The following is a 14,159-nucleotide window of genomic DNA, read 5'->3' as shown; positions in this document are numbered from 1 at the left end:
TGTGTTGGTTGATTTAAAATCTGAGGTGGGGTAGTGCTAAACTGGGCACAAATATTGTTTGTGCTGTGTGTGGATGTGGCTTTGCTGCTGGAGGAACCTGTCCTGACCCTGCCAGAACCACAAAATCCAGAATTGTTGGGAGGGGAGCCCTGGAGATCACTCACCCAGAGCAGGGGCACAGGGCCAGGTGGGTTTGGGAATTTTGGAGGCTCCATAAACTGGTTCTGTGGCAGAGGTGGAAGTTCTGCTGTGATATTTGTGCTGTGAAATAAAGCCCCTGCACTCAGAGGAGCTGCTGGAGGGGTGACCCTGCCCAGAGCCCTGCAGGAGCTGGACTGGGACAGCAGCTCCTCCCAAGCTGCCACTGCTTTAAATCTTCCTTTAATAAAAAAAGGAGAAGGAAAGCAAGCAGCCAGCACAGGGAAACATGCAGCAGAATTGGTGATGCCTTGAAATTAAAAGCGTTTTTTAGGCCATGGCCATTTAAAGCAGCTTAATTAGAACTAAAGAATTTTAAAGAGTTTTTATAATGCACTTGTTAATCTTTTGGCTGAATCATATTGCGTTTTATTCTATCTAATTGATTTTTAGCAATTTAGTAGTGTCATTATCTTTCCCTTAATTACAGATCAAATCAAATAAAAAAACGTATTCACAAGTTGAGGTTCTTAACAGCCAAAGAAATATGGAAATGTTTTATTAGCACGTTTCTAATGGCTGCTGTTTGCAGAAGAGTTGGACGTGTCCATTTAACAAACATGATTGTTGGAAGGAACATTTCTGAGGGACAGAAAGTTGGGGTTTTTAATTTCTCATAGGACTGTCCTTTAGACTATGCCTTTGCTTTGACCCTAATAGTTGAAAAATCATTTTAAAGCATTGATGGTAATTATGGAGAAAGGACTCACTTATGGGTTTGTTTAAGCACCATGAAATCACTAATCAAAGAGTTCTTGTTTTGTAGCTAAACATTAAATGTAAGTGAAGTGGTAATTGGTTTATTCTTGATTCCAGTATAAATTTAGACTTATTTTTTTAAAAATTATTCAGTATTTCCCACTCAGAATTTGTAAAGGCAATATAATGATCAGGTTTTTTGCATGTAAATTCTTTTGTTTCCCTATCTGAACCAAAGAGGGAGAAAATTCTCACTGTCTTCTTAATACTAGCAGAGTTTGCTTGATTTACCAATAAGAGCAGTTTCTCAGGTCTTTGTGGAGATTGAATTTATGAATTTAGCAAATTCAGGCTGCTTTGGACCTAAATCCCGGGGGAAAAAATGTCCAAAACGCTTCGTGTCAGAAAGTGTCCTGCATCAAAGTTGCTTGAACAGCCCATCAGGGCATTCTCACATATTTTAAGAGCAGAAGCTGCCGAGGTTAAAGTCTTTAATGTTGCTTTTGGAGGTGCCCTGAGTGCCACATGGTGCTGAGGTGGTGGAGGGGAGAGCCCTCCCTGGGTGCTGGATGCACTGGTGTGCCTACTGCACTGGGGAGGGAGGGTCAGTGGGACACTCAGTATTTATTATTTATTTATTATTTATTATTTATCAGTCCTGGACTCCCTGTCAATGCTGCCCTGGCACCGCAGGGTGGGTACTCTGTGACACTCCGGTCCAAGAGTGCAAATTTCTTCCTGAGTGCAAGGAAATTTGGCTTCAAGGGGTAGTTTGGGGACTGATGCTGAGAAAGAAATTGGCTGTTGGAGGAAATCAAATCCCATGAGCTGCCTGACTCCCCATCACATTCTGTCTCTCTGATGGTTTTTAAATTGAGGGGCAAAAAGCTGTTGTGATAGTGTCACTAAACACTGCAGAACAAATTTCCATATAAAACCCTTCCTAGGTAGGAAATTCCAGTTAATAATAATTTGGAGAAAAACCTATAGTAAAACTTGAGCATATTAACTGTTAAGAGTTTAATTTGAGCTCTGGGGGAAATGATGTATCGAGGTAGGTACAGTAAAACTGATGAGATTGCAGGCAGGTTTTACAGATGATTTTCTCTTTCTTTTAAGAATAATTGAGTCATTTTAATGATAAGCCTTGCTTGGCTTCTTTGAATGGACTGCATGTAATTAGTTGTAGCTTCAACTTTGAAATGTTTTGACAGAAAATGCATCATTTAGCGAGTGCATTTTTTCCAGCATGTGCCTTTAATATTTGTTCATTTTCTGCAGCACAACTTTGCTACTTCAGGTCAAACGGCTGCGTTCCCTTTGTTACCTGGGTGTTTCCTGCAGGAGGAGGAGGAGGAGGAGGATGGCACAGAGCTGCTGTGGAGGCAGCTGGAGCCCGTTCCAGCTGAGAGCAGCACCTGGGGCCGGCGGCGCTGCCAGCCCGGGCGGGCGCTGCCCTTCTGCAGCTTCAGCTGGCACCAGTGCCAGGGAATGCACTCTGCCTGCCTCACTCTAATTAGAGCCATGATTTGTGAAACGCTGGCTATTTATTTAATTAATCACCGGCACAAAGCTATAAAACCCATATTTTAAAAATCCCTGTTAGTTTGCCATGTGGTTAATAGATTGTGGCACATTAAAAAGTGACACGGTGATGTATTAAAAATGTTCCACCTAAGGTTGGCTGATGTCCTCGAGGAACTTGAGCTGTCTGCTTTGTGCAGCAGGAGCAGAGGATTAGAGGCTGATCTGCTCAAGGATTGAATATTTCTGAAAACATTTATCTTTTTTAGAGCATCTGTTCGTTAAAATAGATCGTGGCGTGTTCCTTAACGCACAAATAATGTTTATGATGTAGTTTTAATTATAAGTTTTGGTTGCATTTTGTTATTGCAAAGAATAACTCTATTCCTCAGTATTAAATTGTAATGTTTATTACTAAGTAAAAAAGATATAATTCTTCTAAAGAGGCTGTTCCTCACCAGAAGGAATTCAGGGACGGTTTGGGGTAATGAACGATTTCTGCTGCAGCTGGAGCAGCTGCACTTGGATCACTGTGAAGGTGTGTTTTTATCCTCTCTAGAGCTGCAGGGGCAGGCTGAGCTGGTGCCACACAGCTGCTGGGACATGCCAGCCTCTGTGCTGGCTCGGGCACACGGACAGGAGTGTGGCAGGGGAGGGATGGACGGGGCCATTAGTGCTAAACCTGACACCTGATGGACACAAACACAGCCTGGGCTGTAACAGGGATGGACCTGGGTCTTCTTCCTCCCTCCATGCAGCATTTGTCAGAAAAAATAGCAGTATTAAGAATTCATATTGATAGCACTCCAAGGAAACCAGATTTTAATTCATAGAGAGTTGTATAAATGAATGCGTGTTACTATAATTGATACCAGCATTATGTGTCTTATTCTTTGCTCAGGACTTACATAATTTTATTAATTGTGGGAGTGAATGCCAAGCCAGAGCAGCAGTGATTTGGGTGCTTGGTTCTGTGGTTGTTTATGTAAATCCAGGTTCTGAGGTGCGTGTGAAGCCGTGCTCAGGTGAAGGAAACTGTCCAGCTCCGAGGTGGTGTTTCTCAGCTGTGTGTTGTATAATTAACTGGTACATTAGGAGGGGGCTGGAATAAAACATGAGCATGTTGATGCAGCCTGGAGCTGGGGTTGTAGTGATCATTGCCATGCAGAGGACGCCGTGCTCAGAGCTGCTGCTGCCTCTGCAGCCTGTGAAACATCTGGACCTTTAATTGACAAATCGCGTGGTGCCGAGCAGAGCAGGCATGCTAAGTGAAGTCAACAATTTAGAATAAAAAATAATAGTGTGTTATTTACCTTGGAGTTAAATATTCATACTTTGTTATGCTTTGGATAACAGGAAATTACTGGGTTAAATTTTTATGAATAGTGACAGTGTGAATAAGATAAATTAAGTATTTAATGATGTTAATGGAGTTTTACATCGTGATCTGCTAACTCTGCAGCACAAGCTGGGGTGATACAAAGGAGAATCCTCTCCTCAGAAGGGAACAACTTTGAGGCTTCACTGAGAAGCTGCAGTCTGGCAGAGTGCTGGGGGTGCACCCTGGCCTCGCTGGGTGGTTTGGGAATAACAGAAGGAACAGAGTGCCCAAAGCAATGAAAAACCCCAGTGCTGCTGTGACCACCTGATGAAATAAACCCCATTCCATGGTAGGGAGGAGTGTGGTGGGTTGGACAAGGAAAGAAAAAAGAGAAATGTGGTCCCTTATTGCCATAAACATCTGTGCTCTGATCTGTTAGAACTTTTTGTGTGTTGTAAATGCTGGGTTATTGTATTTCCACTTTTCCCCTTCAAGTATTTTCCGTGTGTCAATTAAATATGTAAGCAAGTAAGTTATGTTGTGGAGGTGAGTGCTGGATCACAGAGTGTATTCAACACCCTGTCACCCAAACCAAAAAAATCTAACTGAGTTTAACAGTGAGAAGACATTTTGCATTTGGGAAGGAAAAAGCATTTGTTTCCATTTTTTAGTGTTGTTTGCTGGGAGGTGAGTCAATGACTTGAATTAATTATAATTACTGAAGAGACATATACTGATTGAGCAAATAAAGTAGTAAGCTCATTCGTGCCAAGGCCATCTAATTAAATGCTAACTTTGGGTAAGCTAGATGTGCATGAAAGATTAATTTTAAGAGGTTTTTATGACTCCCACTAAATAATGATTCAGTACAATCTTTGCATTATATCATTAGAACATCTAATCTTAAAGTGATATAACATTTAGTCACAGAACTCCATTGTGCAGGAAGAGGCAGTAAATTGTCAGTGTTGGAAATCAATCACTTCTCTCTTGGAAATGTTTATGGACTTTGTTTGAATTTTGTGCCGTGGTGAAGCAAAGCAGGAGAAGGGCAGGGTGCACCTGGCTCTGCCACCGTTCTGCAGGTGCTTCAGCAGCTTCTGGGGGTCAGCTGTGCTGGGATGGGACACTGCCCCAGTGTCCAGTGGCCACTCAGTGACCTCCTGAAGGGTCACATCATCTGGTGTTGGAGGGAGGGCTGCATTCCCTCCTGGACTTTGATTAAAATTTGATTTTGAATCTTAGGAAAACATCTTATGTTGGAAGAACTAATAGATTTTAATTTTTTTTTTTTTAATTTGACATACTGTGTGAGAGCACCAGGGAGCCTTAAAAGAATCCATCAATAAAAATACTAGGAAAATTTTCTATGATTTATTGTACATTTTCAGTGTATCCAGTTACTCCTCACTTTCTTAAAGGATTGGTGGGATATAACATTTCTAACAATAAAAACTTAATGGAATCAGATTTGTGATTTCCTAGAAAATTAACGAGATATTTTGTCAATTTTATTCCAGACTTCATTTGTCAGAATATACAGTGTCCAGTGACAAGCTAAAAGAATTTTTTGACAAATTAACTGTGCCACAGGTGACAGATCAGGAAAATGTTAATTTAACAGCCCCTTTATGCTTCCCAGATTTATTGGAGGCTATTAAGGAAACTCCAAATGGTAAGGCCCCTGGCCCTGAATAGATTTTCCATTGAATTTTATACAGGATCTATTAATAAAGTTTGATGCTGCCTCTTTGAATATCGGTAATTGTCCTTTATCTTCTCGTTTTCCTCAGCATTTCCACTTGGAATGCAGTTGTTGGTTGGGAGCAGGATGGAATGATGGTTCCAGCAATGCCTGTGGTCTGGTTCTGGGGGTTCCTCCTGGAGAGGACACTCAGGGTGTGCAGATCCAGAGTGTCACTGCTGTGTCCAGTGCTGTCCAGTGTCCTGAGCCCTGGCACGGACTGACCACTGTGTCCTGTGCCCACCACGTCCAGCCCTCACCCCTGGCTCTGAGCACTTCACTAATTGAGCTCTCAGGGACTTCCTGCACAATTAAAATTCTGCAGGACGGGCTGAGGGTATGGATTTGTGCACAGACAGGCACCTGATGGGTTGGATTTATAAAGTGGTTCTGGACTAATGCCACCAATTTGCAATGAGCACAGGGGAGGTTTCCTGCAGACCCCCTTGGGGTGGGACTGATGGGTCTCAGCCCTGACCCACGGGTTTGTACAAACATTTCACACCCAGTGGGACAATGGATGTTCTCATTACTGCTGGAAAATCTAACTGGCTTCAGGTTTCAGCCTCTCTAATACCTCATGGCCATCAACTTTAATTAATAAACTATTTCTCTGACTTTTTTAAAGATCTTGAGTGTAACAGCTCTAAGTTTGAGCTGTTTCCCAGTGCTCTGTTGTTGGGATTGCTCCCCTTGCTCACTTGGAATCCTCATGGGTGTGTGAGTTGTACCTGGTTTAAGTCACCTGTCATTTTGGTGTTCACATGAGTGCTGGTGAGTAGGAGGACAGGTTTGCTGTTAGTGGAGGGGCTTTGGACAAGAAAGATAGAGAAGATAGGCTGGAGGAGATTGAGAGATGGGGAAGAACTGGGGAAGGTTTGGTTAAAAAGCAGCAAACACCAAGGAAGGGATGGTGTGGGGCAGGGGCTGTGAGAGCAGTGAGGCTAGCAGGGCTGGGACAGCTGGAGCCCAGCTCCCTGAGTGGGCTGATTTTATAAATTCCTGGGCTTGCCTTATGATTTTATAAATTCCTGGGTTCATGCAGTGCCTGATGGATAATCTGCTCTCTCTGGTTATTATCCCAGCTCCTGGCTCCTTTGTCCTTCCCTGGCTTGGTGCTGGTTGTGTCAGTTGTAACTTGGCATGGGCTCCCACATCTGGCTGTCCATTTTTCTTGGATTTTCCACTATCAGGACCCAGCATTACTGAGGATTCTGCCTCCTTGGATTGATACATGTACTTAGCGTGCCAAGGAGCCACATTAATTTCCTGCTAACTGCTGTTTCCTCCTTCTCTTGCCAAGGCAGCCCCAGCTCTGGGGTGTCTGGCCAGGACCACAATGTCCCCAGCACTGAGGCTGGGCACAGACAGGTCATTTGGTACCTGGTACCAGTTTATTTTCCTTTAAAAATAAGTTGTGGAAGTAGAAAAGCAAGAGAGATGGAGAGAAAGAAACCCACCCTGTGTATTTTAGCAGCTGTGGCTCTGTTGTGGTTTGGTGAGGTTATGGGAGGTGTCTCAGAGGGTCCTGGGCACATGAGCTCAAGCAAAGCTTGTTCAGGTTTATCCAAAATGAAAGAATGTCCCATGTTCTGTTGCAAATCTAACCCTTCCTTTAAATGAGAAAAACTGGTTTCTTCTTACCCTAAAAATATGGGAAGAGGAGGTATCTGTTCTATAAAAATGCTTTCTTAAAAAACAAATTTATTATGTTGGGATGGATTTTAATAATACTTTTAGCTATGCCAGTATGAATAACTTTAAATTCCTATTACTTCTCTAATTTATAATCACACTGAAGGATCAAATGGTTTTTAACAATATATTGAAATTAGCACATGGCATTTAACTCCCTGTTTTATGCTCTCATTATAGATTTATAGCATTGAATCCTTTTATTCTGTTACTTAGAATTCCAAGTGATTAATTCAAGAAACCCTTTCTCTTCTCAAGGCCCTTGTAGTATGGGGAGAGATGGAGATAACAGAGTTACTTTGAGGATGTGCAGTCTTTTGTTTGTTTAGAAGATTTCTGGGTGAAAGCTGCAGTGCTACCTGCAGTGGATGAAACATTCTTTTCCTGTAATGCAAACTTCGTAGCTCTCTGTGTGATTTATGGTTTATTTAATTGTCAGTCTCCAGGGCACCAAATGCATTCCTTTCATCCAGTAAGTTCCAATAAACCCCAGTATTAGTGGGTTCTTCTTGGTGTCTTCAAACAGAGCACTTCAGTGGCTTTGTTCTCTTGGCAAGCCAAAGCCAAGCCTTGGTGAGTGGGGCCTGGGGGCTCCTCAGGGAGAGGGCAGGAACTGCAGGACAGAGCAGAAATGCAGGAACAAGGGTAGTGCACTTTGGAAGTCTTAGGCTGGTTTGTTGGGTCCCTCTTCCTCCCCATCCCACAGGTAATTTGATTTTTTTGATTCTGCAGGAACATGGGATCCTGCAGCAAAGTTCAGGCTCTTTAGGGAAATCTGTGAAATCATATCCAGATATTTCATGTCCTTTTTGCAGATAAACAGCAGGGAAATAATTGTAATTTGAATGTTCAATCTTCTTCCAATGTTAAGCCACAGCAGCAGAATTTTGTTTTCCTGCTGAGCAGCTCCATCCACCCAGGTTCTGTATAAACCCTGTCACACTTTTTGTGGACATTCTGATGAAACGTGTTTCCTCAACAGGGCCATGTTGGTACAACAGCAACCAAAAAAATCGATGTCTACCTCCCACTGCACAGCAGCCAGGACAAGCTGCAGCCCATGACCGTGGTGACCATCGCCAACGCCAAGGTGCACGACCTGATCGGGCTCATCTGCTGGCAATATACAAGTGAGGGACGGGAACCCAAGCTGAAGTAATGCTCTTTCTTTACTACCTCTTCACCTCTCCATTTCTCCTCTGCAGCCTTTTTTGCATACTGGAAGGGGTTTCTGTGTCAGGGTTTGGATGTATCAATCCTAGCGCCTTCACATTTGTCAGAATTTCCCTCTGAGCAGCACATCTGCACCTCCAGCCATTTCTCTTTGAATTAACTGCTGTGTGCTGGAAAATGATCAACAGGAAGGCTTGGGTCTGTAAATGAATCATCATTTCAAAACCATGTAAAAATAATGCAAACTTCATCTCTTTTGGTGTCACAGAGGCATTTGTTATTTCATGCCCCATCTATTTTTTGGTAGTGTTCTTAATGACTGAGATCACAAGATGTCAGATAAAGTCCAGAACTCCTCTGAGTCCCTTTCTGTGCTGCAGCACTGCTGGTGTTCAGTAAGAGCTGTTCCTTTTTCCTGGCATTAAAAGGTTTTTCAGAGCAGCTCACCTGAGCAGCTTTTGTTCTTGAGCAGTTGTGTAAAATACTTCTGGTTTTGCTGGGCCACAGAACATAAATAAGCACTTTAAGTGGTTTATTACACAGTTGTAGTTTATTACTGGCAGGGATGTCCCTGGTGCAAAGGAGGTTGATAGTTTTGTGTGGGACTTTTTTCTGTATGAGCCAAATTCCACCTTTTCATTGTTCCTGGAATATTGAATGAGTGGGATGGGGGTTTTTTTCATCCTGAATTTTGCAGCTCAGTCTTTCAGCATTTTTCAGGAGCTCACTTGGGCTCCCAAGTTCGGATTTGCTGGTTCCTGTTCCACAGACAGGGCATGCAGGAAATCAGCCCCTCCTGAAAACAGTTCCATGGATGTTCTTTCTGAGGTTAAACACTTGGGTTTGATTTGTCCTTTCTTGTTCTGGAGAAGAAATACAAAATTATTTGCAGATGGTGCTATTTCATTTGCTGTTATTAATTTCTGTTCATTATATCACAAGTTCAGAGAAGTGTCCTTGGTGCATGATTAGGTTATTTTTTAATGAGCAAGACACCACTGATGTCAGTCTTTGGGCACACACACGTTTTCCAGGAGCACAGCAGAGCTCCAATGGAGCAGTGTTCCATGAGCCATCACTGCCCACAGCAAAAGGCAGCAGTGGGAAGAAATGAATTTCACTGTCTGCCTTGAAGGATAAGATGTTGTGATGTGTCAAAAAGTGCTCATGAGCAAGGAGGCTGTCCAGTGTAATCAAATCTCAGGGCAGAAGCAATAAAATAAATAATGGAGGCGTGAGTTCCCAAGAGCACGTGTTGACACAACTGAGACTCTGGGAACAAAGGCTCAGACTAAGGGCAGAGCCTCGAGTTTCCAGGAAGTTTGTTTTCTTGTAGGTTCTTAATTATTTCTTTTTTTAACGTTGCTGACTGCCAGTCCTGGAACAAGGACTGATTTAAGTGTAAACTGATTCTCATATTTCCAAGTAAGGAAGGAGGTTGTGCAGGGTCCCCATTCTTCACTGGCCATTTGATCCTGATTCAGTCAGGTGAGAGAGTAAAAAGACAAAATGGGGATCATGGTGGCACTGCACTAAAATACATCTATAGAATGCCTCAGATGGGTATACAAGGCATGCAGAGTGACAACTATACCTGCTAGTGACACTGGGAGAATAATGAGGAGGTTTTAGACTTTATAATTAGGAGAAACAACCCCTTCTGTCTTTAGGAAAAGAATATATTACTGCCTAATTCATTTTCCTAAAAGATAGGTGTAAGAGTCTGAAGTGAATGAGTACTACTTGACAGCTTTGAGAACATTCTGTATTCAATTAGGCTGCCTTTTTTATGACAATTGTATTGTGTTTGTCTCTATTCAGTCTCTTGGTTTGAGGAAGCACTGGCAGTGTTAGCAGCCCTGTCCCTGGCCTCTTGCACATCAGCTTGGGTTGTAACCCAGCAGACCATTTGCTTGCCAGCCCCTGACAGATGTGTTGGAATGATTCCACCTGCAAAAAAATAAACAAAATCCCTTTCTAGGAAGAAATTAATAGTGAGATGCACAATTCAAATACATTTGCTATTTTTAGAAGTGAGGAATGCTGTTACATCTCTCAGTTTTTGTGCTGAACTTGTGAGTTCCCAACTTCAATCTCACTCAGCCTGCTGGAGGTTCAAAGTGCAGAACAGTTTTACTCACTGGACTTTTTTTTTTTTTTTAACACATGGTGACTAAATCTGTGTTAGTGTTCAGGAGCCCAGTCCATGACTGAAGACATTTGTAACCCCTTTTGGGATGGAACTCTTGGCTGTGAGGGTGCCACAGAAGCTGTGGCTGCCCCACCCCGGAAGGGTTCAAGGCCAGAAAGTTGCTTTACTAGTATTTGCAGAATTTTCAAAATTCAGAGTGGTGAATGTTGCTGAATTACGTTTTGGTTAGCAAATTTGCAGCTTACATTAACAGCAATGCATCATTATTCCCTGTTTTCTATAATAAATGTCTTAGTCATGACAAGATGCCTATAGATCACCTGGACTAAGCACTCTCAATAAAGCACAGTTGCAACCAAAGGTTTGTGAATTAATTGAGAAAATTGCAAATCAGGTAGTCAGTGAAATAATTCATTGTCACATCCAATCAATAAACTTTGTAAATCAACTCATTTAATTCAAAAAATGATCTATATAGATCAAGCGACCAATTAAACAATTAGCATACACTTTACAATTAATTAATTTAAGCATCAATCATGCAATTAAAACTCCAAATTTAAACTGCAGAGTTTAGAAACACGCTGCCACGTGCACCTCCAGCTTTACTGCATGGCTGGGGAACGGCCTGAGTGCTGGCAGGTTTACAGTCAGAAAGAATACTTATTTTCAGGTCAATAATTTAAACTGAAGTAACAGTTGAAACAGATTTCAGTGTTAGGAAATTATGATTAATACCTGTTTGGTAGCTATAAATGGTTGTTTCCCTCTGGGCTTTCATCTGTGGAAAGAAAGAGGCTCAGCTCGTGATTTCTTTCACATTGTCTCTGTTTCAACTTTCTGTGTTAATTCTGCTTGTTGTTGTTTATTAATTTGTAACTGGTTTTAGTGGCTGAACTTAGGTATTTAGTCAAGGTAAGTTTTCTGCTAATCATTGCTACTGTGTTGGAGAGATGTTTTACTTTTCCCATGGTTCATTACCCTGCTTACCTGCCCAAGAACACTCTCTGCTTTTCCAGTCACTAAACGTTCACAGTTGTTTGACCTGTGAAAAATCACAGACACCACTTGTTTGCCTTTAGCTCTGAAGTGTAGTCATCATATAAATAAAAAAAAAAATTCACAAATGGAGAAATATTGCTTCCTGCTTTATGAAATCACGAAACTTTTATAGATTTTAGTGTCTTTTAATCGTTGTCAGGTTTTGCTTGCAGAGCAAGGAGTGCTTTGCTCTGAGGTTTGGGGTGTTTCTGTCACCACAGGGGTAGGCTGTGACCTTGGGGACACGGTTGTGTGGTGTCACAGTGGTTTGCAGAGTGTCCCCTGTGCAGTGGCCGTGTGGCAGGGCTGTGTCCCCGTGGCTGTGCTGACCGCAGTGCTCTCTGTGTGGCTGTGCTGACCACAGTGCTCTCTGTTGCAGTGACAATGTCAATGCCTACTGCCTGCACATCGCCGAGGACGACGGCGAGGTTGACACCGACTTCCCCCCGCTGGACTCCAACGAGCCCATCCACAAGTTTGGCTTCAGCACCCTGGCCCTGGTGGAGAAGTACTCGTCCCCAGGGCTGGCAGCCAAGCAGTCGCTCTTCGTGCGCATGTGAGTGCAGCCTGGCCTGGGGCAGCCCTCCTGCCTTCCTCCTCCTCCTGCCTTCCTCCTCCTCCTCCTCTTGCCTTCCTCCTCCTCCTGCCTTCCTCCTCCTCCTGCCTTCCTCCTCCTCCTCCTCCTCCTGCCTTCCACCTCCTCCTGCCTTCCTCCTCTTCCTGCCTTCCTCCTCCTCCTCTGCCCCCTTCACCCCTCTGCGTCAAAATGCACAAGAACACGTGCTGGTGGTGCTCTGCAGTGGATTATAGACAAGGGATTTTCTGGACTAATAGTTGCAGTGTGGCTTAGTCACAGTGCTGTGGTTCAGAAGAGAAGTGAGCAGTAGCCAGGCACACCAGTTGGAACAGGGCTGGACATTCCCCTCCCAAGTCCAGAAGAATTTTGGTGAGGGGCATCCCACCCACCCCTGGGACCTGAGCTGTCTGACTTGTAGATCAAGAAGAATTTGCTATGTCCTTGTCAGTGAAGTAGGGATATATATACTGTGCTTGATCACTTTTATTTTTCTTTACTGGCGAATGAAAAATCTCTTAAGCCATCAGAAGGCCTTAATTACTAGAACAAAATGCCAGGAGCATAAGCCACTTCTTACTTGGGAAAAATATTTCATGTTTGGAGCTCTTGAAATGAAAATGCTAATAGGGTTTTCCTGGTTATTGGACATTACTTACATTTCTTAACACTACAGCTGCTTCTAGTTCTGAATAATCAGACATTTTTTAAAAATCTGGCTTATTTAATTAGTTTTTATATTTTTTATTGTGTACTGTGTTTCTTAGCGACGTTCCAAAGCATCCTACAGAAAGCCATTGTCAGAAATCCCACGTGTATTCCCAAAGGCCACATTCACTTTGTTCCACTGCATTAGGGCACTGGGAAATAAAATATTCTGGCCCCAGTGTTCACAAGTGAGTTATTCAAGGCTGAGCTGCTGGGCTGTGCTGCACTGAGGCTGTGCAAGGAAGGGGAGGTCACTGTCAATAGACAACTTCAAATTGTTGATTTCTCACCAGGACTAAGTGCCTTTCCCATTGCTGCACTGGGTGCATGGGCTGGGGTCAGTTTTCAGTGCAGTCACCATCACTGGTGCTGATGTGAGGAGCTCCCTTCTAGCTTGGAAGCTGCTCTTAGGAGAGATAGGATGGCTGCATCATAACCAGTGCTCTTCTGAAAGGATTGGTTTGGTGGGTCCAGTGTCCACATTTTAATTTTAAATGGCTTGTGATTGCTGTGTAAATAGTTAGGTTTAAATTAGAATTTTTAAATGTGTCCCCTAGGATAAAGAATTACTTGATCATCATTTGATCAAAAGGTTGTTACCTCTGTAAGTTTAAATGTGTGTGCTATCTTATTTTAGTAGGGATTTGTTGTAAATTCTGTCTTCTTCCTCCCCTGTCATCCTACCGGTGCATGTAATTGTGGTTTGAGATTTTGCATCTTTTTTTTTTTTTTCCCTCCTCGTGCTGAAGTATTTCAGCTGCTGCCATGTCAGCCTTGTGACTTGTAATGTTTATTAATATTGAATCACTGTTGAGAAATGTTGGTGTCTGTGAGCAGCCCGGTGCTGGAGCCGTGTCCATGTGCAGCCCCCGTGCCGGATGCCGTGCAGGAACCCCGCCAGGGACCCCCTTCCAGCAGGACATGTTTGAGCAGAAACAGTTTGCAGAACTTTATACACTTCAACTCCTGCCAAGGCAAACTCCGAGCCACTCGAGTTAGTTATAAATACCCAGAGGTGGTGGCTGGAATAGCCTGCAGCGCAGTTTATATTCCGAGCTGGATGTGGATGTCTTTGTGGCTGTACAGAGTAGTAAATAATTGAGTTTGATTAGGGAGAGGGACCTCATTATCCCCCCACCTGTGCCCAGCTGGTAGGGGAGGGTCGAAATGAAGCCATTAGCTGTCGCTCTTACTGGCATCTCTAAGAGCTCAAATACATCTGTGTCTTATTTTCTTTTCTGGCACAATCAGTCGAGCAAGCTAAGCAGGCATGACCGAATTTGGCAAGTTCCAAGGACTCTGGCAAAGTTACACAAGGAGAAGACGGAGG

General features: G+C 43.1%; 1 protein-coding gene across 2 annotated transcripts in view; it reads left to right on the top strand.

Moving 5' to 3' along the window:
• Window positions 1–14,159, top strand: part of MAPKAP1 (MAPK associated protein 1) — a 79,464-nt gene that overhangs the window by 25,009 nt on the left and 40,296 nt on the right. For both annotated transcript variants that reach the window (XM_033077755.1, XM_033077754.1), the window contains exons 5-6: window positions 8,164–8,336; window positions 11,927–12,103. In XM_033077755.1, coding sequence (XP_032933646.1) covers window positions 8,164–8,336; window positions 11,927–12,103 — 350 coding nt within the window. The remainder of the gene's footprint in view (window positions 1–8,163; window positions 8,337–11,926; window positions 12,104–14,159) is intronic.

The sequence above is a fragment of the Catharus ustulatus genome, chromosome 21 (genome assembly GCF_009819885.2).
Source record: "Catharus ustulatus isolate bCatUst1 chromosome 21, bCatUst1.pri.v2, whole genome shotgun sequence".
NCBI lineage: Eukaryota > Metazoa > Chordata > Aves > Passeriformes > Turdidae > Catharus > Catharus ustulatus.
The sequence above is the reverse complement of the archived record's forward strand: the minus strand, read 5'-3'. Positions and strand labels throughout refer to the sequence as shown.